At 41.2% G+C, this 23437-nt stretch overlaps 1 protein-coding gene across 3 annotated transcripts in view; it reads right to left on the bottom strand.

Moving 5' to 3' along the window:
* Nucleotides 1-23437, bottom strand: part of stard9 (StAR-related lipid transfer (START) domain containing 9) — a 298527-nt gene that overhangs the window by 153959 nt on the left and 121131 nt on the right. For all 3 annotated transcript variants that reach the window (XM_068039742.1, XM_068039743.1, XM_068039744.1), the window contains 4 exons: nt 8716-8832; nt 3496-3528; nt 3350-3411; nt 578-690 (listed from right to left, as the gene is read on the bottom strand). In XM_068039742.1, coding sequence (XP_067895843.1) covers nt 578-690; nt 3350-3411; nt 3496-3528; nt 8716-8832 — 325 coding nt within the window. The remainder of the gene's footprint in view (nt 1-577; nt 691-3349; nt 3412-3495; nt 3529-8715; nt 8833-23437) is intronic.

Raw genomic sequence — 23437 nt, 5'->3', positions numbered from 1 at the left:
TTGAATGAGCTAATCCACCCCACTCTACTGCTCTTTCCCCAAAGCCCTCCAAATTGTACCCCTTCAAGTACTTATCCAACTTCCTCTGAAGACTATTATTGAATCTGCTTCCACCACTCTTACAAGCAGTGCATTCCAGATCATCATAACTTACTGTGTGAAAACCTTTTGTTTTCATGTCACCATTAGTTCTTCTATCAATCACCTTAAATCTGTGTCCTCTGGTTACCAACCTCCTGCTGGAAACAATCGGTCCTTAGTTACTCAATTAAAACCCCTGACAATTTTGAAAACCTCTATTAGGGCTCCCCCTTAACCTTCCCTGCTCTGAGAACAAGCCCAGTTGCTCTAGTCTCTCCATGTAACTGAAGTTTTTCATCCCTGGTACCATTCAATAAGTCTCTTTTGCACCCTCTCGAAGGCCTTGAGGTTCTGGCTAAAGTGTGGGGCCAAGAATTGGACACAATACTCTAGCTGCGACCCAATCAGTGTTTTATGAAGTTCAAGTGAAAACAGGCAGAATTATACACAAATTGCAATTAAAGCTGTCAAAGTCAGAAAGGGAGTCTGAGATCACCTTGCACATAGGGACCCTTATCAGGATGTTCGCGCACACGAAGTGTGTAGGGTTTGTTTCCATCACAACGCTTCAGAAGATCTCGGACGCGCTCGTTATAAATTTCCAGAAAGCTGTCAAAGGAAGAGGCTCCTATTAGTGTACTGTTAATAAACAGCAATTTGACCAAAAAACAGAATGCTGGAAAGCTGCAGTAAAATTAGAAATTGCTGGGAATGCATGCCATGTCAGTCAGCACCTCAGAGAAAGATGGGTTAATTTGTAGGGTGGGCCCCTTCTTCCAGCTGATCTGTAAAGTGCCAAAGCTTCTAGTTTTACATAGTATTAAACAGAATTTACAGCACAGAAACAGGCCATTTGGCCCAACCAGTCCATACCTCTGTTATGCTCCATATGAATCTCGTCCCACTCTATTTCATCTGACCTTATCAGCAAATCCTTCTATTCCTTTCTCCCTCATGCAGTTCTCTTGTTCCCTCTTAAATGCAACTATGCTATTCGCCTCAACCACTCCATGTGGTGGAATGTTTCATATTCTAATGATTCTCCAGGTGAAGAAGCTTCTCCTTAATTCATTATTTTTAATTTACATTGTCCTCGTCATGCTGGATGTTTTCTCTTACAGCACTAAATATTCAACAGCCAAAACCATGTTAAACAGCTGGTTTCCTATTTGTACAGATTGAAACAATCACCCACCCTCAGACCATCACCACTTAACGAGTGGCAACATTTCAACATCTAGTCTACTCAACGTATAAATATGTTATCATATCAATCAATATAATAAGCAATTTTAAACAATGGAACGGCTGAGTAACATCAATATCTTTATTACATTATTTCATTTTTTGTGTAATTATTAATACACCACAGTCCGGGTACTCACTTCCCTGAGCTGCAATGATGCCAATGACTATGGTGCTTTGCTTACAACTTCAAAGTCTCATAAGGTGTGAGTTGTAGGGATCATTCGATCGACATTTATGCCAACGATAAATTAGATTTGAAACCAATATTTTTCATACAGTCATTACAACCTATAAAGGATGGTTTGTGCTTGTTGCAATATGAGAGATTCAGGACAGAAAGCAGGAGAAATTTTTACAGTTTCCTGAGACTGTGGAATGTACTACTGGAGTTAGAGATTGAAGCAGTGACTAAGTTAACATTTAAGAATGAGTTCGATCGGTGATTGAAGGAAAGGGGAATAAAGGGGTATGGGAATAGATTATGGGTTTTAGGATTATTGTTCTCTTGAACTGGTTGAGGCAAATGGCCTACAATTTGTATACAACTCCATGCCATGATGCTTCAAATCACCAACCCAACACCAATTAACCTATTGCATGCTCATTGTAAAATCTAACTTGAACCATACCTATCTCTCTGCCTTTGCAACTCCCCCCATTGGCGTCAACAATCCAACTTGTCATCCCAACATCCTTTGTGACATTTTCATTAGCGTTATGGATGCTATGGCCATATTGCTTACACAATTTTGAGACAACGTAAATCTGACACTTGGAACAGTCAGGAAAATCGTACAGGCAAATAGATTGGGAATGCCGTGTTGCATCCTTAAATTCAAGTTCCAAACCAGGATTGTGCTCACTGTGGTACAGAAATAGGTTAAATGCAGTGCAAGCAGTGCCACGGTCATCTCCAAAATAATATCTTCTCATAGAATGTCTAGCAGTGCTAATCCATGAAGCTTGCTGCACAATATCCATATTATATAGTAAGACACATCCAGTTGTGCCCAGTTTAATTGAAGGTGCTCATGGTTTTTTTTGGCTTTAAAATCAAACAACTAATCAAGGTCTGCATTTATTGTCTCACTTTCTTTCACATCACATTGTTTCCACTTTTATTGCAAAGGTTAAAAAAATACAAATACAGTGAAACCTGCAAATTATGGACGCCTTAGGGACAGGCATCAACAGTTATTTCCGAAATGGTCCTTGAACATACGGTAACAATTCTCAGTAGAATGGAGAGTTCATTACCAAACATTCATAGCGTCAGAGAAACTGCTCTATGCCTAGGGCAGAGCTGTGCAAGCATTCATTCCTAGAGACAGGGACACTTCTCTACCACAATGCATGCTAGGTAAAGAGCTCACTATTTCACAAAAGCAGTTTCTTTCACAAAACCTATTGCTGCCATGCACTGACCAGTGTACACTGACCCCATGAGAATTTGCGGCCAGAAAGAAAGCAAGCTGTGATCCTGATTCAGTGGAAGTTTCAGATATAGCAGCTCTGCAACTGCCTGCGTCCCGTGGTGTACGAAAAGGACTTGGTACGTTAAAGGCTGTCCACAGTTCATAATTTGTGACCAACTGTGGTTTCAGATCCATTTTGTATATTTTACTGTGCAAGTTACCTGGGTCTCTCAAAAGGCATCCAATGTTGCAGGTGTCCATTTTTATAGGTTTCATTGTACTTCAAGGTTTATTGTTTCTATTGACCAGAGCAAGTTCAAAGTCATCTCTATACAAATGTGTGCATACCACAGTACTGAATGCATTTGTCCAAACACTAGACCTCGTCATCCTCCAAATGCTGGGGTGAGCAGCCAAATTAACTGGTCCAAACCTTCAGCACCACTGCTGGATAGTAAGGGCTGCAGTGGAGAGGGAAGGGGGTGGCGGAGAGGGAGGCAGGTGGAGAGTGCACGCAAGACAGAGATAGCATGTGAGAGAGAATCGGTGAGCGTCATCAATTCAAGGGTGGGATTTGAGAGAGAAATCTAAGTGTTAATTCTCACCTAACTTCTATTCTGCATGATGCTGGCTTCTCTTGGTAGTCATCAACCCTGGAAAACAGTCCCTGTGAAAAGAAACAATTATGAAACACATACCAAAAATGACAAAATGAGATAAATGGCATCTAAATTATTGGGAAAGCAATTACCTTGCATATCCTTGGTGTCAGCCCAATAGATGCCTACAGGACATAAAGGAATAATTAGTTATGTGAAACTTGTACTTCAATAACTTACTTACTCAAAACTGTCTATTGACAGTCATTTATTTTTCATTACTATATACTGAATTAAATAAATTGAGCTTCACTAGTAGCTTCTATCCTCTGATCCTTCCTATCATGAAATGTTCTTCGCATTGTTACATACAGTCTGTACAATTCAAAATGTTTTCCTCTCATAATTTCCCACCTCCAATGATTTTTGTTGTTATTTACCTCTTGTTCTTAATTAGCAACAGTCTCTTTATAATCACTCAACCCGGCATAAAGGAAGAAATTGTATTTACATCACGCCTTTCAAGACTTCAGAGTGTCCCAAAGTGCCTTACTGCCCATGAAATATTTTTGAAGTATAGTCACTGTTGTAACGCAAGAAATGCAACAGCCATTTTGTACACAGCAAGGTCTCACAGACAGCAACATGATATTGACCAGATAATCTGTCTTAGTGATGTTGGTTAAGGGATAAATATTGGCCGGGACATCAGGGACACCTCCCCTGTTCTTCTTTGAAATAGTGCCAGAGGATCTTATACATCCATCTGAGAGGACAGACACAGTCCCAGGTTTAACATCCCATCTGAAGGACAGCACCTCTGACAGTACAGCATTCCCTCAGTACTGCATTGAGGGAGTCAGCCTAGATTTTGTCCTCAGTACTGCTGTGGAGTAGTACTTGAATCCAGTCTTCTGACTCATAGGCTACCCACTGAGTTAAAGCTCACAAAATCAAAGTACAGTGGATACTGGAAATCTGAAACAAAAACAGAACATGCTGGAAATACTCAGCAGTCTGGCAGCATCTGTGCTGACAGAAACAGAGTTAACGTTTCAGGTCTGTGACCTTTCATCAGAACTGGGAAAAGTTAGAAATGTAATAGGTTTTGAGCAGGCTCTCCACAGATGCTGCCAGAGCTGCTGAGTAGCTCCAGTAATTTAGAGTCATAGATTTTCTGTTTTGGTTTAAGATTTCCAGCATCCAAGGTACTTTGTTTTTGTATTAGTGTTTAATTCACTGCCACTTCTCTTCCAGGAATGTGTACCTTGAAGAAGTTCTGTTCTTCTCTCCAATGGGATTTCCATTTGTCTCTTCTACCTTGTTCACCTCTGTTGCTTTCTATCCACTCTATCACAGACTGTCCTTTTGTTCTTCTTCCCCCTCCTCCCTTTCACTTGCTCACAACCATTTCAAAATGAGAGTCATCCTTTTATCCTCAACCCAAGATCAGGCCACTCAGAAGCTAATGCTACTTGTGCTCCAAACCCATCAACTTTGCTACCTTAAAGTGAGAAGTAAATATTGTATTGATTTAGATGTTTCCATTAACTCTGGGAATTCCTGTCTTTTACAGGAAAACAGAAGTAAATGATATAAAGTTTGTAGAATAAGGTAGGGTAACATCAAGGTAAAAAGAAAAATCACATTTTAGAAATCCGGAAAAAAAAACACAAAATATTGGAAATACACAGCAAGTCAGTCAGCCTCTGGGAAAGGACAGGTTAATATTTAAGGTTGTTCCATCATCAAAACTGATTGAGGGCAACACTCTAAATATTTCTCTCTTGCTCTTTCAAACGGTGACTGATTGACTGTACATTTATAGAGATAGACTCTATCAAGTTCAAAACCAATGCAATAAAGGGTGTGTGAACTACAATTAACCTCACATTTACGAAGGGAAGAAAGTGGGAGACCGGCCAGGATTGCATTGGAATAGTCAAGTATAGCAGTAACAAAGACATGGATTAGGTTTTCAGCAGCAGCCGAAACAGGGACATAGCCAGGTTATGTTAGAGATGGAAATGGGCGGTCTTAGTGATAGCATAGATATGACCAATCCCAGCTTCTCTAATTTCTCCACAAATCTGAAGTCCCTCATTTCTTGCTAATGCAACAAATTTTGGTTTTATGTTAATTTACCACAATTTAACCAAAAGAAAAAGACCTTTAACCAGCAGAGAAATGTATAATATACTTCTCCACTGAGGATTACCTCTCCTATTCGAAACGGAGTGTAAATTTTCGCATGAAATAATGACTGCACTATTGTCTTTGCAGTAATATAAAAGCAAAATACTGCGGATGTTGGAAATCTGAAATAAAAACAAGAAATGCTGGAACCACTTAGCAGGTCTGGCAGCATCTGTGGAAAGAGAAGCAGAGTTAACGTTTCGGGTCAGTGACCCTTCTTCAGAACGAGCAAATATTAGAAATGTCAAAGGTTATAAGCAAGTGAGGGAGGGGTGGGGCAAGAGATAACAAAGGAGGTGGTGTAGATTGGACAAGGCCACATAGCTGACCAAAAGGTCATGGAGCAAAGGCAAACAATATGTTAATGGTGTGTTGAAAGACAAAGCAATAGTACAGATAGGGTGTTAACGGACTGAAGATTGAACAGCAAGTACAAACATGAAAAAAAAGTGGGTAAGCAAACTGAACAAACTAAGATGAAATGAAATAAATAAAAATGTAAAAAAGAAAAAATAACTAAAAATAAAAGTAAAATGGGGGGCCCGTCATGCTCTGAAATTATTGAACTCAATGTTCAGTCCCGCAGGCTGTAGTGTGCCTAATCGGTAAATGAGATGCTGTTCCTCGAGCTTGCATTGATGTTCACTGGAACACTGCAGCAATCCCAGGACAGAGATGTGAGCATGAGAGCAGGGGGGAGTGTTGAAATGGCAAACAACCGGAAGCTCAGGGTCCTGCTTGCGGACTGAGCGGTGTTGATTGCTCAATCAGCATTACCCTAACATAATATTTTATGTATCAATGCCTTCAATCCCGAGGAGTTAGCTGTAAAAGGTTTCAGAAATCTGTTTAAGTGCATTCACAAAATAAATGTGCACACATGCATGCACAGATGGTTCACTGGAAACCATTTGTTATAAACTACTGGCAAAGTAATGCTGTGATAAATTGCTCTAAAAATATTCAACAAAATAAGCCATACCCACATGGTTCTTTGTACAACCCATTTCCTGTTTATAAATAACTTGTTGTTTAAATTTATGCTGCATCCTTCAATACAGCACTTACAAATTTAGCATTAATCAGCCATCAAATTAGACCTTCATAATATTAAATCTGAATTCAACTGTTCTTATGTGGTGATTTTTAACAGTTGCAATCCATTTCCAATTATCCCTGCTTCACTCTTCAAAAAAGTTACAAGGGTGGAAACACTGAGGCAAAACCACTCGGGCTGAGCTAAATTATTGAGTAAGCTTTCTTTGGATGAGATTTTCAGTGGCTGAGGCTAATTGATGAGATCTAACCACTATAAAATGGAATAAATATGTTAACGTAATTCAATTTTCCTTTGTACAACGTAAACCACACCTCTTCTGAAGTGGCGGATTCAAAATGGGGTACGGTTTCATGATGAACAGGACATTCTTCACATGCAAACAAGGACTGATAAAAGGCTATTTCACCATTTGATGACAGATAGGACTTCAGCCATGCTTCCCCCCCCCACTCAGTCACTAATCCCCAAACATTGGTATTTTTCAGCCGCATCACCAGTTAGCAAACTAGCAATCTAGAACAGGAACCCTGGCTGACTTTCCCCTCCAAAGTCCGAGGGTCCTGAGACCAACTGTAATGTTCAAAAGTACTCCATTGGCTGGAAAACACTTTGGGACAACCTGTGATCATCAAAGGCACGATATAAATGCAAGTCTTTCTTTTGTTTCAACTGAGATCAGCTGACTCAGCTGCACGCTACTTTCCCAAAGCCAGCTTATCAGTGGAGGTGAAATTTAAATAACTTTTATTTAAAACCTAGCCATGGCGGCTCAGTGGACAATACTCTCACCTGTGTCAGAAGATTGTGTGTTTAAGCCCCCAGTCCAGAGATTTGAGCACATAATCTTGGCTGACGCTTCACTGCAGGACTGAGGAAGAGCGGCACTGATGAAAGTATCATCTTTTGGATGAGACATTAAACCTCTCAGACGGACGTAAAAAATAACATGGCACCATTTCGAAAAAGAGCAGGTGAGTTCTCCCCAGTGTCCTGGCCCGTATTTATCCTCATACAACAACATTAAAGATAGGTTATACGGTCATTCATTCCATTACTGTTTGTGGGACAGTGCTGTGTAAAAACTGATGGCCACGTTTGCACATCACAACAGCGACTACACTTCAAAACTATTTTATTGGGAGTAAAGCACTTTGGCACTTCTTGAGGTTGTGAAAGGCACGATATAAATGCAAACCTTTCTTTCTTTCATCACTAAACTCAATTCACCCCATCTTATTTCCTCACTTTGCCCATTCCTAGTGATGACCTGCACTATGGGCTTTGATCGTTCACTTAATCTCAATTTTAAAAAAATTCAAATACCAAGTTCTTCATTTTGATGTTCAGATTCCCTTAAGTGTAGAGGGAAAGTGAACTGTAAACCTATCTAACCCACAAACCTCATACCAAAATATTAAAGCTACAGTCAAGAACTGATCGAATAGAGTTCAGCACTGTTTTTACTTCAATGATCAGTAACTATTTCAACATGTGCCACAAGATCAGGATTACTTGCCCCACTTTCCTTTAGTGCTTTTACCATTTGGAGTTATTATCTATAGAAAAGAAAGAATTTGTATTTATACAGCACCTTTCATCATCCTAACACATCTCAAAGCGCTTTAAGCTAATGAAGTATTTTGAAAAGTAGTCACTGTTGTCATGTAACCAATGGCTCCCTTAAAGTCATGGCAAGTAATGGATATGGTCTTGGATGAATCATTGACAGGAAATGCAGTAAGCTTAAATTGAAGTGACTCAGTGTAATCACCACTCAAAGACAGTGCTTCCTCTGGCTTACTTGTTGTTCATTATTACATCAGTCAGAAAGGAAGATTAATCCAGAAAACGAATGGTGACTGAGGAACTTCAAGTTAAGCCATTCACTGCTAAAGAATCCATTTGGCACTATTCTCACTATAGTCTGGCAGCTGTGCAGAGTGGACATTGGATATAGTGAGTTTCTTTCATGGGTGCAGTGAATAAGTTAGTATTAGAGAAATAAAGGGTGCATGAATAAAACTAACAAAATGATAAGGAACTGTACTCGGGCTTCCTGCCTTACTCGTGTGAATGGCAGTAGAAAAAATGGAAAAAGCATGAAGTGAATACTCACTGGTGTCCCCATCATAGTGTATGTTTTTCCTGAGCCAGTCTGCCCATAGGCAAACAGACAGACATTGTAACCCTCGATAGCTCCCGACAGGACTGATGTGCCAAGATCCTGGTACACCTGCAGACAGAGAGAAAAACAGGATTAGTGGTGTAGAGAATTGTGTATTCAATGTTGCAATGTCACAGAAACGGAGAGCTTCAAAACACACAGCCTGGTCTTTTTTAGGCCCAAAGTATGCCTTTGTCAGATGGTAGATGTGATGTGATGTAAATACACTTGGAATGACTAGCAATGAAGAATGATGGTCATTGAATCAACGGATTTGAATGATATAATCAGTAATCAGAAGAAAGCTCAATTGGCTTTCAGCATTAGAACTCCCTTCATTAAATGTAACTCTTTCTAGGCAAATAGAAAAATTACAAATGCTAGAAATCTGAAATTAAAGTCAACAAATAAATGCAGCAAGTGAGAGAAAAGACAAGTTAACACTTTGAGGTGGTTCTAATCCAGGGTTCCCATCCCAAACGTTAACCAATCATTTCTCTTTCAGATGCTGACAGACACGTGTATTCTCTCTTTATTAAACAGATACCAGGGCCATTATTAATTATTATGCTCAGTTGGTATCACTCTCCCCTCTGAGTCAGAAGGTTGTGGGTTTGAGTCCTACTCCAGAGACTTGAGCACAAAATCTAAGACAATATTCCAGTGCAGTACTGAGGGAGTGCTGCACTGTCGAAGGTGCTGTCTTTCAGATGAGACATTAAACGGAGGCCCCAGGATGTAAAAGATCCCATGGCATTAAGGTCCAAGCCAACATTTACCCCTCAATCAACATCACGAACAGATTATCTTGTCATCATCACATTGCTGTTTGTAGACCCTTGCTTTGCACAAATTGACTCCCCCATTTCCTACATCACAACAGTGACCAGACAGCACACTTCATAAAGTACTTGATTGGCTGTAAAGTGCTTTGGAACGTTACAAGGTCACGAAAGGCACTGTAGAAATGCAAGTTTCTTTCTTTCCATTATTGAAATTGAGCTGGATAGATTGGCTGCCATTTTCTGGAAGCAATATTCTTCAAACTTCAAGGAATAAAATAGGAAGTGAAGTAGGTGAAGAGTAATTAGGACTAAGTCTGTGCTGAGCAGCAAACTACTGAACCGATAACAGCCATTAGAGAACAGGAAAATACAGGCAGCAAATATTAATATTGTGTTTTTACAGGGCTCATATTCTACTGGAATTTGCAGTGTGTCACCAAGTTTTGGTTTCTGTGATATAAGTTCTGATTTTCTTTTTTGTGGGGGGGAGGTTATGACTTTTCTGTTCACCATGGTTGTCAGTGCTGGGAAACATAACCAGCTCAGGGACCAGTTGGCAGCATCAAGTATTTCAGGTCAGGTATAGCAGGTGAATAGACAACTCTCTCTACACTTGCTCAGCAATGTGCCTCAACTTGATGCTCAACCTGCTTCTACAAAACTTGTTACAGTTCTCCCAGGTATATACTGTTGTCCCAGGGGCTGCTGAGTGCTCAGAGTATTCAGGAACGTAGGAACAGGAGGAGGCCATCTGGCCTGTTCAATGAAATCATGGATCATCTGTGACTTAACTCCATATAACCAGTTTTGCCCCATATCCCTTAATACCTTTGAATAACAAAATCTATCAATTTCAGATTTAAAATTTACAACTGATCTAGCATCAATTGCTGTTTACGGAAGAGAATTCCAAACGTCTACCACCCTGTGTGTGTAGAGGTGTTTCCTAATTTCACTCCTAAAAGGCCTGGTTCTAATTTTTAAGACTATACCCCCGGTCCTTGACTTCCCAACCAGCTGAAATAGACACCGTTAGGTAGAGAGAACCTGCATATTACTAGTGTTATTCCCGCTCGTCCACCACCAAAAAAAGAGCTATCAGGACAACTCAACCTTGAAACACTTTGACTTACGCTTTTCCCTTTTGTAAAGAATGACTCACAACCTTTAGGCATCATTCATGGAACACTATACTGCACTTCAACTTTGGTTCATTTTTCTAAGGAACTTCAGGCTGGCTAATGATCACTGATTGAGTACCAAAAGCAAAAAGAAAAATTACTTTTAGCGAGAATGAGTTTGTTGGACTTTCCACCGTCTGTTATTTTAGCGGAGGCTTATTTAAAATAATCGGACCAACCCCAATGGGACCATTGGAATTGCTAAATGAGGGAAGACCAAAGTCCATCCTGAGAGTCATATATTACAACAATAATGTAGTTGTTGATTAATCATTGTAATTAAAAGAAGTGGCTGCAGAGATAATGGATGCACTGGTTGTCATCTTCCAAAATTGCCTAGATTCTGGAAATGTCCCAGTGGATTGAAAAATCACAAATGTAGCACCTCTATTCAAGAAAGGGGCAGGGGGGGTTGACAGAAAGCAGGAAACTATAGGCCAATTAGCCTCACAGCTGTCATTGGTAAAATGATAGAATCCATTATTAAGGAAGCAGTGGCAGGACATTTGGAAAATCATAGTGCAATCAGGCAGAGTCACTATAGTTTTATGAAAGGGAAATCGTGCTCGTCAAATTTATTACAGTTCTTTGAGGATTTAACAAGCAGAGTGGATAAAGGGGAACCAGTAGATGTAGTGTATTTAGATTTCCAAAAGGCATTCGATAAGGTGCTTCATAAAAGGTTACTACACAAGGTAAGAGCTCATGGTGTTGGGGGTAATATATTAGCATGGTTAGAGGATAGGCTAACTAACAGGAAACAGTATCGGGATAAATGGGGCATTTTTAGGATGGCAAACTATAACTGGTGGAGTGCCACAGGGATCAGTGCTGGGACCTCAACTGTTTACGATCTATATTAATGACTTGGTTAAAAGGACCGAGTGTATGGTAGCCAAATTTGAAGATAGGACAAAGATAGGTAGGAAAGCGAATTGTGAGGAAGACACGAAGTGTCTGCAAAGAGATTTAGATAGGTTAAGTGAGTAGGCAAAAATTTGGCAGATGGAGTATAATGTGGGTAAATGTGAGGTTGTCCACTTTGGCATGAAGAATAGAAAAGCAGATTATTATGTCCTATGAGGTAAGGTTGAGCAGGTTGGGCCATTACTCATTGGAGTTCACAAGAATGAGAGGTGATCTTATTGAAACATATCTGATTCTGGAACACAGGCTTGACAAAGTAGATGCCGACAGGATGTTCCCCTTCGTGGGGAAACTAGAACTAGGGGGTACAATTTCAAAATATGGGGTCTCCCATTCAAGATGGAAATGAAAGGAAATTCTTCTGAGGGTCATTAATCTTTGGAATTCTCTTCCCCAGAGAGCAGTGGAGTCTGGGTCACTGAATATATTCAAGGCTGGGGGTTAGACAGATTTTTGGTCTACCAGGAAGTCAAGCGTTATGGGAGGCAGACAGGAAAGTGGAGTAAAGGCCACAATCAGATCAGCCATGACCTTATGAAACGGTAGAGCCAGGTCGAGAGATCGAATGGCCTACTCCTGCTCCTATTTCTTGTGTTCTTACATTCTTATTGTAATGAATCTCTACGAGTCTTCAACACACCCATACACGAGGTAAGGATACCTCAGTGCTGGAGAGCTTTGGGAACCATAAGTCCAACGTCACCTGTTCCTCTCAAACATGCAACTCGCAACTCTTACCTCATCATGTTTCAAATTACTCAGGTACTGGATCCCAAAGTTATTTTCTGAAAGAAATGTATGGATTAAAACAAATAGCTGAAGTGCTTATCTGCTCTTATCAACAACAGTAATTTCTAGTTTCAAAACTTTAAAGGGATACAGCACTAAGTACCCACGCCAAAGTTCAAGAGGGCTGGAATACAAAGGGGTTACGTTACAGCTGTAGAGAACTCTGGTCAGACTTCAACGGGAGTACTGGGCTAATGGGAAGATTCTTGGTAGTGTAGATTCTTGGTGTCCAGGTGCATAAATCCCTGAAGGTTGCTACCCAGGTTAATAGGGCTGTTAAGAAGGCATATGGTGTGTTAGCTTTTATTAGTAGGGGGATCGAGTTTCGGAGCCACGAGGTCATGCTGCAGCTGTACAAAACTCTGGTGAGACCGCACCTGCAGTATTGCGTGCAGTTCTGGTCACCGCATTATAGGAAGGATGTGGAAGCTATGGAAAGGGTGCAGAGGAGATTTACTAGGATGTTTCCTGGTATGGAGGGAAGGTCTTACGAGGAAAGGCTGAGGGACTTGAGGTTGTTTTCGTTGGAGAGAAGGAGGAGAAGAGGTGACTTAATAGAGACATATAAGATAATCAGAGGGTTGGATAGGGTGGATAGTGAGAGTCTTTTTCCTCGGATGGTGATGGCAAACACGAGGGGACATAGCTTTAAGTTGAGGGGTGATAGATATAGTACAGATGTTAGAGGTAGTTTCTTTACACAGAGAGTAGTAGGGGCATGGAACGCCCTGCCTGCAACAGTAGTAGACTCGTCAACTTTAAGGGCATTTAAGTGGTCATTGGATAGACATATGGATGAAAATGGAATAGTGTAGGTCAGATGGTTTCACAGGTCGGCGCAACATTGAGGGCCGAAGGGCCTGTACTGCGCTGTAATGTTCTAATTCTAAAGTACTGCATTCAGTTCTGGGCACCGCACCATGGGAAGGATATACTGGCCTTGGACAAGGTGCAGCGTAGATTCATCAGAATGATAGTAAGGCTAAAGGGTTGAATTATAAGAACAGGTTGCAGAGACTAAGCTTGTATTCCTTTAAGTATGGAAGATTATTAAAGGATTTGATAGGGGAAGCCCAGAACAAAGACTTCAATAGGCTGTTCAGGGGTGATGTCAGGAAGCACTTCTTCTTCAACCAAAGGGTCGTGGAAATCACCAACTCCTTCAAAAACTTTTGCAGCTGAGTCTATTTAAAATTCTAAAACTGAAACTGATAGGAGAGGCACACTTACCAAGCAGAGACTCAGTATATCTGAAAGCGATTGGCTGGCTTGCAAATCTCTTGATACTGAAACTGCCAAGTATCTCTGTTGCTCAAGGAGTGCACTGTGGAAGCCCAGCAACAACTGACACAGCAGTTGGGTCCTACAGTGAAAGAGGCACTTGTATCGAGAATCACCCACAGCAGCAGACACAAGGGTCAAATAATAAGGGCACAGAAGCATTTGCATAGGGTCAAACCAGGAGGTTTTGTGCTATGAAAGCCAGGCTGTAATGCATTACAGAATCCAGCGCTAATCACGGACAATAAGTTACAGATATTGCCTACACTAGCTCAGGCACTCATGTGTCAGCATCAAGATACCAACAGCTGTAACAGCGCCAGTGTTGTTACTAACTCTGTTATATTCACTTTTCTTAAAAGTACAGTGGCATTTCAGAATTGCTGCAGCTCAGAACTCATAAGGCACTTATTGGTTTTATACAGAGGCAGTACAGTATTCAAGTGACGCAATACAAGTTTTTAAAAAAATCTTGTGATCAGTAGCAGCACAATTAGGATGCAGAATGCATGAAAAATTCCATTGCTTTCTTTACTGTATGTGTATAAAAAGGAGGAAGCTGGGTGGGGTTGGGGTACGCTGACAATGGTATCATTTGAAGAAGACTTCAAGTGCTAACTTTGAGACGATTAGGGTGGGGTTATCACAATTCTATTTGCCCCTCATATTCTATCTGTTTTCCCCTATAATGCAAAAAGAAACAAACTTATGTCCTTGATCGGGATAAAAATCTATGCCTGCTTGCCAGATGAGGGCCAGCGAATTTGGCTCCATTTACACTGCAGCTGTTTCAATAAGACATTGTAGTTTAAATCTAAAGCATATGTCAGCTTGGCTCCGGGTTTGCAAATATTAAGCTTTACTTAGAGAGTCACTTTATGCTTCCAGGATATGATCTAAAATTTAAACTGTCTTTGGAACTCTCTTCCTCAAAAGGTGGCGGAAGCAGAGTCTTTGAACATTTTTAAAGCAGAGGTAGATAGATTCTTCATAAGCAATGGGGTGGAAGGATATTGGGGTAGGCGGGAATGTGGAATTGAGGTTACAATCAGATCAGCCATGATTTTGTTGAATGGAAGAGCAGGCTCAAGAGGCAAAGTGGCCTACTCCTGCTCCTAATTCGTATGCTTGTATATAAACTTCTTCAAATGTGTGTGCTACTTTATTAACACAATCATACTGTTATTGTGTCATGATCCACACAGCAAGGATACAAATTCAGCCCTCTCAAGTCTCAAATATAGCATTTTTGAAGTGTTATACAGATGATGCCATTGTAGTTTGTTTTCTCAAAACACCCATCGCAGTCTTGAACCACCCAGGCTACATAAAATACAGAGGCAAACAAAGATGTTTGGGTTTTCTCTCAATGGAAAAGTGACGCTGCGACTAAATAAAGCACTTAAATTAATTTTCAAAATCTTCAAGAACTTTTCCCCCTCCTTTACTGAACATTCACTAGTTGGCCTGGCATTTTTTATTGTGTGAATCATTCTGCTATGGGCAACTCTAATAACACACTTCCTCACCCATGTAACATGTACAATACTCAATATGGAATATTAGCATTATGAATTTAGCTAAAACTATTTCTTCAATTGGTACAGCAATCTTAATCAACTCAGTCACTTAGATCTCGTCAGGGATGATTTAGGGTCTCCTCAGTCAGGCTACTGAGAGAAGGGATGCGAAACCGCTCAGCTGAACTTTTTGGCTGGTAAATCAGGAAAAGGAATTGAAGCACTTGCACAGATGTTTGTAGCCAGGTTAATCTCATTTATCCCACGGGGGAAAACTGTGCAGCTATCAGGGGCTAACTCAAGAATACACAGGAAGTCAGAGAAAATCTAAGCCATCAGCAACCCTTTAAAAAAGGGTAAAACGTCTACATTTGTGACTTTGGTTTGCAACCACTCCAGTGGAACAGTGGTGCGGCTGGTACTATAGCACAATATATAAAATATATAAACACACACACACGCATGCACACACGCACTACACAATGCCCCTTTAGAGATCCAAGAGGATTATTTTTATAGTTAAGTGTATTTCTGTAATATGTCAAAAAGAAACAGGCACATTTGACACAGTACACATCACGGGCTAGCTTTGGGCCCTTCTGTGCACAAAGAACATGTTAAATCTAGTTGGCTGAAGGCCCAACAATTTGTATTTGTCCACATGACAATCATTTCCTGATCAGGAAAGCACAGTCTATACAACCTGCGTCTGTCAGAATGGGAACGAATGATTAATCTCCCTCAACAAACCCCAATAAGAGGACTTGATTTGCATTTGAGAGTGTTCTGTTGACCAGAAACAGCTATTTTGAAACCTTCATCGATACTGAATGGCTCATTACTTAACATTATCACAATATGATTTTGTCCTTTCATCACATCAACTACATTAGATATAGTGATGCATGTAAACGAGTCACACAGAAATGGTATAAAATGCAAGACATGAAAATTATTTTACTGTCTGTAACATTTGACATTTCCCGCAACGATATGTTGGAAAGCATCATATTCTGTATGTAACATACAAAGTTTAGTGGAGTCAGTCAGTCAGTCCATCTGCAAGGCTAAGAGCTTGTTGGATTGCACGTTTCTGAAGGAGGTCACAACGCAGTTTAAGGTTTGCAGGCAGAGAGGGAATAAATAACCACCAGAGACACAAACAGAACCAGGCAGGTAGTGCAGGGGCCCCTTGAGTGTATCCTGTTCTCCAACTATATCTGAATACTGGTGACGGCAATGGTTCCTCTGGGGAATACAGCTGGAGCCAAGTCCACAGCACCATGTGAGACTCTGCTGTACAAGTGGGGAGGGGGGTCAGGAAAGCAATAGTGATAGGGGACTCCATAGTTAGGGGAGCAGCCAAGCAATTGTGCAGCTGCGACTCCAAGATGCTATGCTGCCTCCCTGATGCTAGAATCAAGGGTGTCACTGAACGGCTGCAGAACATTCTGAGGGGGGGAGGGTGAACAGCTAGAGGTTATGGTCCAAATTGGTACCAATGACATAGGTAGAAAGAGGGGTGAGGTCCTGCAGGCAGATTTCAGGGAGCTAGGGAAGAAATTAAAAAGTAGCACCTCAAAGGTAGGAATCTCCAGATTATTCCCAGTGCCACATGACATTGAGTACAGAAACAGGAAGGTAGTGCAGCTGAATGCATGGCTGGAGAGATGGTGCAGGAGGTGGGCTTTAAATTCCAGATGCATTGGGTCTGGTTTTGGGAAAAATGGGACCTGTATAAGCCAGATTGGTTTCACCTCAATGGGGGCAGGATGTGTCTCCTGACGGGGAGGTTTGCTAGTGCTGTTGAGGAGGGTTTAAACGAGTTTGGCAGCTGAATGGGAACCTGATTTAAAAAGGAGAGAAGCAAAACTGGAAATAGAAGGCAGAAAATTAGTAACTGAGTATGGAAGGTCGAGAAAAGAAAGGCTAGAAAACAGAGAACTAATCAGTGATTAGTTGTATATACTTAAATGCAAGGAGTCTAATGAATAAGTCAGATGAGCTGAGGGCACAGATAAATACTTGGAAATATATCATAAGCTATTACTAAATGTGGCTTAAAGGACAGGAATGGCAGTCAACATTTCTGATTATAGAATTTTCAGATGGGATAGAGAGGTGGATAAAAAAAGGAATTGGATCACAACATTGGTTGAAGAAACAATCACAGCTGTGAGAAGGGTTGGAATGCTAGGAGAAGCATTGAATGAGGCCACATGGATTGAAATAAGGAGCATCAAAGGAGCACTCACACTGCTGGGAGTGTACTATAGACCCCCAAACAGTCAGAGGGAGCTGGAAAGAAAGTATTTAGGCAAATTGCTGTGAAGTGAAAAAACTAAAGGGCATTCATAGTAGGGGATTTCAACTATCCTAATATATATTGGGATAAATTCAGTGTAAAAGGTACAGAGGACATTCAGCAGAATGTTTTTAGCCAGTACTTGGCATGCCCAACACAGGCATTCTGGACTTCGTTATAGGGAATGAGGTGGAAAGAGTATCAGTGGAAGGGCATTTTAGTGGTAGTGATCATAATTCAGTTAGATTTAGCGTAGTTATAGAAAGTACCAAGATAGACCAAGAGTAAAAGTATTAAATTTGAGAAAGGCCAATTTTACTAAGCTGAGATGTGATTTGGCAGACGTGGACTGGAAACTACTTGAAGGTAAATCAGTGTCAGAGCAGCAGAAGGCATTTAAGGACGAGATACATGGTTCAGAACAAATACCTTCCCACAAAAAAGAGTGGGATTCCCAAATCTGGAGCCACCCCCACCACCACCGATGTATATTCTGTATTTTCTGCTTACACACGCAGTTTATGTTTTTGTAAGGTCTTTTCTCTGATGCACATGGTTTGAGGCATTACTTCCCGCAATTCCTTTACCTTGACATTAGTTTATAGAATGTCCTACTTCTATATTTTATCCTAATAAGCTAAGAAACCAGACAGCAGTGGGAGCAGGATCATTGAATATTATTAAGGCTGTGTTAGATAGATTCTTGACTGGCAAGGGTGTCAAAAGTTAGAGTGGGTTGAGCCACAAGCAGATAAGCCATGATCTTATCAAATGGTAGAGCAGGCTCGAGGGGCTGAATGACCTACTCCTAGTTCATGTGTTAGTATGTTAGTAGAGACCAATCTATGTGAATGAATGTGGAGGCGGAAGACGTTTAACAAAACAGAGGAACGAAGCAAACATTGTACTTAAAAATGTGCAGTGTGACAAATTGGATGAGATAAGTATAGTGAGGGAGAAAATATTAAGGTCTTTAGCATCCTTGAAACTGGATAATTCATGAGGCCCGGATAAAATGTATCCCAGGCTACTAAGGAAAGCAAAGGAAGTATCAGTACAGGCTCTGAACATCATTTTCCAATCCTCTCTGGCTATAGGCTTGGTGCCAGAGGACTGGAGGACAGCCAAATTTCGGCCATTGTTTAAAAAGGGAGGAAGGTATAGACTGAGTAATTACAGACGAGTCAGCTTAACCTCAGTGGTGACAAAATTATTGGGAATAATTCTGAGACACAGAACAAATTGTCATTTAGAAAGGCATGAATTAATCAAGGACAGTCAGCATGGATTGGTTAAGGAAAGGTCGTGTCTGATTAACTTGATTGAATTTTTTGAGAAAGTAACAAGGAACGTTGATGAGTGTAGAGTGCTTGAAATTTCGCAGGGCCTTTGATAAGGGCCCACATGACAGACTGGTCAGAAAATTAAAAGCTCATGGAATCCAAGGGAAAGTGGTAAGTTGGACCCAAAACCAGCTCAGAGGCAGGAAGCAATGGGTAATGGTCGACAGGTGTTTTTGTGACTGGAAGGCTGTTGCCAGTGGGGTTCCATAGGGCTCAGTACTGGGTCCCTTGCTGTTCGTGGTATATATCAATGATTTGGACTTGAATGTATGATTAAGAAGTTTGCAGATGCTTGGTAAATTGGCTGTGTGGTTGATAGTGAAGAAAGCTGTAGACTGCAGGAAGATATCAATGTATTGGTCCGGTGGGCAGAAAAGTGAGAAATGAAGTTCCATCCGGAGAAGTGTGAGGTAATGCATTTAGAGGAGGACAAATAAGGCAAGGGAATACACAATAAATGGTAGGATACTGAGAAGTGTAGAGGAACAGAGGAACCTTGGAGTGCATGTCCACAGATCCCTGAAGGTAGCAGGACAGGTAAATAAGGTGGTCACGAAAGCATATGGGATAACTTTCCTTTATTGGCCGAGGACTAGAGTATGAGAGCAGGGAGGCGATGCTGGAACTGCATAAAACACTGGTTAAGCCACAGCTAGAGTACTGTGTACAGTTCAGGAAGGATGTAATTGCACTAAACCGTACAAAAGAGTTGAAGGAGAATATTGCCAGGAAGGGAGAATTTGAGCAATGAGGTAAGATTGGATAGGCTGGAATTATTTCTTTTGGAACAGAGGAGTATGAGGGAAGATTTAATTGAGGTGCATAAAATTATGAGGGTCCTGGAAACAGTGGATAGAAAGGACCTATTTCCATTAGCACAGAGGTCAATAACCAGGGGGCATAGATTGAAAGTGATTGGTAGAAGGAATAGAGGAGAGTTAAGGAGTAAATTTTTCACCCAGAGGGTGGTGGCAATCTGGAACTCACTGCCTGAAAGGGTGATTGAGACAAAAACCCTCATCGTATTTTAAAAAACACTTGGATATGCATTGAGATGCCATAAACTATAGGACTACAGATCAAGAGCTGGAAAGCGCAATTAGACTTGAAAGCTCTTTTACGGCCGAAGCGGACACAATGGGCCGAATGGCCTCTTTCTGTGCTGTAAATATTTCTATTGAAAAAATATTTTGTTTGAGAACGGAGTTTTAAAATCCGGAACACTCTTCCTGTGGCTCTCTCAATGACTCAGCTGTAAAGGCACCATAGGAAGGAGTTGTACAGACCAGGTTCCATTCCATGCTGTGCTGATCTCAGCACCACAATTAGTCTGGATTAGGCAGAGGAAAAGGAGCTGATTTTGTGGCTCCCCATTGCCTGCATTACAGGTACATCAGACAAAGACAAAATTGGGTTCAGTTGATAAGCATTCTGCATTTGATCCGCCCACTAGTCAGCTCAAATAAAGTGGCAACTGGGAGAGATACCAAAGAGTGAGCAGTACCTGGACAAATATTTATATCCCAGCACGTGTCTCTGTCCTGAGAGAGAAGGGATGAATTCTTATTAAAATATTCCCATCAAGTGAGATTCATTTTGTCAAGTATGCCACACTCTGCCAAAATTTTAAATAACCGTTCTGTGTGTGTTATCGCTATAATCAAGAGTCTGTGTTCATCACAAGATGACAGCATTTAGATGGCATGTGATGCAGAGAGTCTGAAACTGAAATTTTATATGGAGAATGCAACAATGGTGGAATAGAAGACAGCATTTTTCCCACCCTCAAATTGAATTCATAATTAAAAGATGTATTTTATGGAAGTCAAGAGTTTTCAGTTTCAAACAAAAGCCTATTTTAAACACTACGTTTAATTCTGAAGTCTTTCTTTTGAACAGGTTTAGTCCTTTAAAGCTTTAATATCGAGTTCCATAAAGCACATCTACTTTTGAGGCCATAAAATAAAATATGATTCAGTAAGATATAAACTGAACTTTACAAACAAAGAGGCCTCGAGTTCCAAGCACCGCCCAGTGCAACAATCCAGCCAAGATCTAGTAAAATCCAGATGTCCAGATTCCCAATGGTCCTGAAGTCCTGCTCTTCTTGGCTTGGCCGACAGAAAATGAAATGGCTATCCTAATATTCAAACTAAATTAACTAATAATGGCATAAAGGTGGTATAGGTAAAATAAATTTCAGTACGTCGCAGCAGAGTCTCACTGCAACACCCCTGCTCTTCCTCACAGACCTGCAGTGTGCCTGCATCAGTTTAACAGATGGAGCTGGCACAGCACTCCAGCATGCAATGTAGCATCCTTACCCCAGAACAGCATCCATCCCAAAGGGAACTGCTAGCTGGAAGGTTGAGATGCTTTCAAGTATATGGAAGTTTGAATGTGAACAATTACATTCTCACCAAGACTCAAACACTACCCTTACCAGAAATGGGAAATAAACCCAACAAAAAGAAAGGGCCCACTCTTTGCCTACTTATTTTTGGTTACAGTTTAAAGGAGCAAGCTGAAAATGCCTACTGCTGCTCTGAGTCTGACCCCAGAGTTGAGCTGGAATTTAATGAGGAAGCGGTGCCCCTGCCACCAGCCCAAGAAGCCAGGACCTATTTTGCGTGATTCAGGCAATTAATTGCCTGAGGTTGCGGCTTCCTCCCCTCTGATGCACGATGTCGCTCCTCCAAGAGCTGCCAACCAATCAATGGCCAGCAGTCCCCACAGCAGCAGCCACAGAGGAGGCCTGGAGTGCAGGTAAGCGGGGTCAGGGCTCACTGGGGCCCATTAGCCAGGTCTCAGAGAGGGGAATGGAGGTCAATCGCGAGGGTAGGGGGCATTCTCAGAGCAGGGGCAGCCTGTGCCAATGGGGGGGGGGGCCCTATGTGGGACACAGGGCATCCGATCAGAAGGTACCCTCCTTCACCGAAGTCACAGGGAGGTCGCCAGGTTTTACTGGGTGGCCTCTACATGTGGCGAAGTGCCCATCTGTAGCTAGTGAAATACCAGCAGTGGCGGGAAGAGGCCCTTAATCGGCCTAAGTGCAGGTGGGCTGCCCACCACCTCCCCCGCCACTGGTAAAATACCAGCAAAAGCAAGTAGGCAATGGGCACGGCACCCACCTGCCACCCACCCTATTTTACACACCCCCTGCCTCACAGCTCACTCCCGGGGAAGTGGAGGTAAGGGGCATAAAATTCCAATCTGCAGCTGAACACTGCTGCCCAATTCAGCCTGATCAATGCAATACAGTGCAATGGCTAACCAACTAGAATAGGTTTGCTGTCATGCATCTCACTCTAGCTAACCCAGAGACAGAAGCAGCTAGATAACTGATTAAATCCATATTTTACCACAAAAATCAGTTTTTTTTCAAGTGTAAATGAAGTTAATAAAATAATTGCTCCATTATATTTTAACCAACTATAGGCAAAAAGCAGACCCAGCCTTTTCATAATCTATTTCATCAAGTTTATTTCTAATGTCTGGTAAGGGTCGTGTTTCCCAGTCTTCGTGAGAACATTTTCCACATTAAGACTTTCATATTCTTGAAATGAAGCCAAACTTCCAGCAGTTCCCTATGAGCTGGACCAGGAATTGTGTCAATGCAGCTGTGGCAGGTTTCCAAAGTCTGGGCTGAAACAAAAGTTAACATTTTCAGTACAGTGATATTATATGATTTGGGATAAGTGCACAATTACTCATGGAAACATTTGCTGCCTTAACAGCATGGAAAGTTTGTTTTAATACACAAGCACAACAGAAACCTAGTCACTTGATACAGAAAGCCCTGAATTGCAAACCCTTGTGTTTATTATTTTGTGATAGCAATTTGTAGGAACTTGAATTCCATACTCCTTCCACACATGCTATCCATCAATTCCCCTGTACTCTATAGGGTACCTTTGTTAATTTGCACTTCAAATGGATGCAGTTCCTCGCTGGGTACCTCAATATGTAAAGTTAACTCTTCCATATAATCCCATTTGATTCAATTACTATATGACCAACAAAAACATTAGCAGTAGAACAGCATATTCAACCAAAGGTTAACAGTGTAATATATTAGTGTGCATATAAGATTGGTTAACAGACAGGAAGCAGAGAGTAGGTACAAATAGGGCATTTTCAAGTTGGCAGGTTGTAACTTGTGGGGTGCTGCATGCATCATCAGGGCTGGGGCCTCAGCTATTTACAATCGATACTAATGACATAGATGAGGTGGCTAAGTGTAATATATCCAATATTGCTGATGATACAAAGCTAAGTGGGACAGTAAGTTGTGAGGAGAATACAAAGAGGCTGAAAAGGGCTACAGGCAGGTTGTATGAGTGGCCAATAAGGTGGAAGATAAATTATCATGTGGGGAAATGTGAGGTTATTCCCTTTGGTAGGAAGAACAGAATATCAATGTTTTTAAATGGTGAGAAACATTTAAATGTTGGTGTTCAAAGAGATTTAGGTGTCTTTGTACAAGAAATGCAAAAGATTAGCACGCAAGCACAGTAAACAATTAGGAAGGCAATTGTCATGC

This window comes from Heterodontus francisci, chromosome 9 (genome assembly GCF_036365525.1).
Source record: "Heterodontus francisci isolate sHetFra1 chromosome 9, sHetFra1.hap1, whole genome shotgun sequence".
NCBI lineage: Eukaryota > Metazoa > Chordata > Chondrichthyes > Heterodontiformes > Heterodontidae > Heterodontus > Heterodontus francisci.
This window is presented reverse-complemented; position numbering and strand designations above follow the sequence as displayed.